Source organism: Austrofundulus limnaeus, unplaced genomic scaffold, assembly GCF_001266775.1.
Source record: "Austrofundulus limnaeus strain Quisiro unplaced genomic scaffold, Austrofundulus_limnaeus-1.0 Scaffold116, whole genome shotgun sequence".
Classification (NCBI taxonomy): Eukaryota; Metazoa; Chordata; class Actinopteri; order Cyprinodontiformes; family Rivulidae; genus Austrofundulus; species Austrofundulus limnaeus.
This window is the reverse complement of record NW_013952518.1, coordinates 1,545,149-1,546,447: the sequence shown is the minus strand read 5'-3', so window position 1 is coordinate 1,546,447 and position 1,299 is coordinate 1,545,149. Positions and strand designations below refer to the sequence as shown.

Here is a 1,299-nt window from a genome sequence, read left to right as displayed (position 1 = left end):
TAATAATACAGTGATGAGAATTAAACAGTTCTATCATTAAACACAGATATATTTGTTGTATGAAGAGAAGAAAACAGTAAAAAAGAGACTTGGTACCTCCTCCCCAGGACTTGTTTGACTTTAACCACAGTGTTGGCAGCGTTACGGACCTGACCCTGCTTTGCTGCTATACCTACAATCTGCACGAGATGAGCAAAAACATTTTCTAATGAGTACTTGTACTGTACAGGAACACAGTGTGAATACTTACTTGTACTGTACAGGAACACAGTGTGAATACTTACTTGTACTGTACAGGAACACAGTGTGAATACTTACTTGTACAGGAACACATGTTAGTACCATGACAATGATGGTTTAACACAGAGATTCTTAACCTGTGGGCCGAGGCCCAATTGTGGGCCGTGAGCGCCACCCTGAGGGCCTCAAAAGAACAACAGTTTTTAACTCTGGGCCGCAGAGGGCCGTGGGACCGCATTGATTTAGAATAAGGTGCAATACACTTTCTCACCACTAGTAGCAGTAGTGCGCCACTCAGATGTTTAACAACTTTTTTAATATGTAGAAGAGTCCACCATCACAAATGGTTCCAAAAGGCTGGACTGCTACATGAAGAGAGCACCACAGCTTCAGAGCCAGCCCGGGAGGACAGCGACACAGAAATTGAACAGATACCGCTGTGTGACGCAGCTTGTTTAACTCCGAAACTGAAGAGGAGGATTTCGATGGTTTCAGTGCACCGGAGGACYATGAATGAGACTTTTTGTTGGACCAGAAACGGTTAAAGAAAACTACCAAAATAAGGTCAGTTAAATGAACCGTATTCCTCCGAACTTTACCGGTAATTTCTAAAGGTTTGCTTTTTATGTTTTAATTCCAGACCTCTCGCCTTTTTTTTCCCCGAGAGTTTTTTATTATTATTTTGTACCGGTGAACTTGCCAACCTTTTTCTTAAAAATAAATCTGATGTTGAATTCACTTTTTTGATCACAGTTTTGAGTGTACTGTTTCGTTTTTGTTTTTACTGATGGGGGTTGCGGCTTATATGTTGATGTTCGAGCGTTTTTTTTAAAAAATGGCGGGTGCGGCTTATAGTCGAAAAATACGGTAGAAGCAAAAATGAAAGTAACTCGTCAAAAAAGGCCAAAGTTTGTCACTAATATGAAGTACAGCTTCTGTTTTTACCATGCAATATTTAAAAAGTTCAAAACATTTTCAAATACAGTTGCAGATACAACTATATTTTAATTTGCACTTTATCAAATAAATTTTCTATTTATTTTTTGAATGTTTTTAATG

General features: G+C 38.8%; 1 protein-coding gene across 1 annotated transcript in view; it reads right to left on the bottom strand.

The window, feature by feature from the left end:
- The window catches only part of hspa14 (heat shock protein 14), a gene marked incomplete in the record, with an annotated part of 18,647 nt that overhangs the window by 15,211 nt on the left and 2,137 nt on the right, over positions 1-1,299 (bottom strand). Inside the window, 1 exon segment of the mRNA XM_014014577.1 lies at positions 97-179. Within this exon segment, the coding sequence (XP_013870031.1) occupies positions 97-179 (83 nt within the window).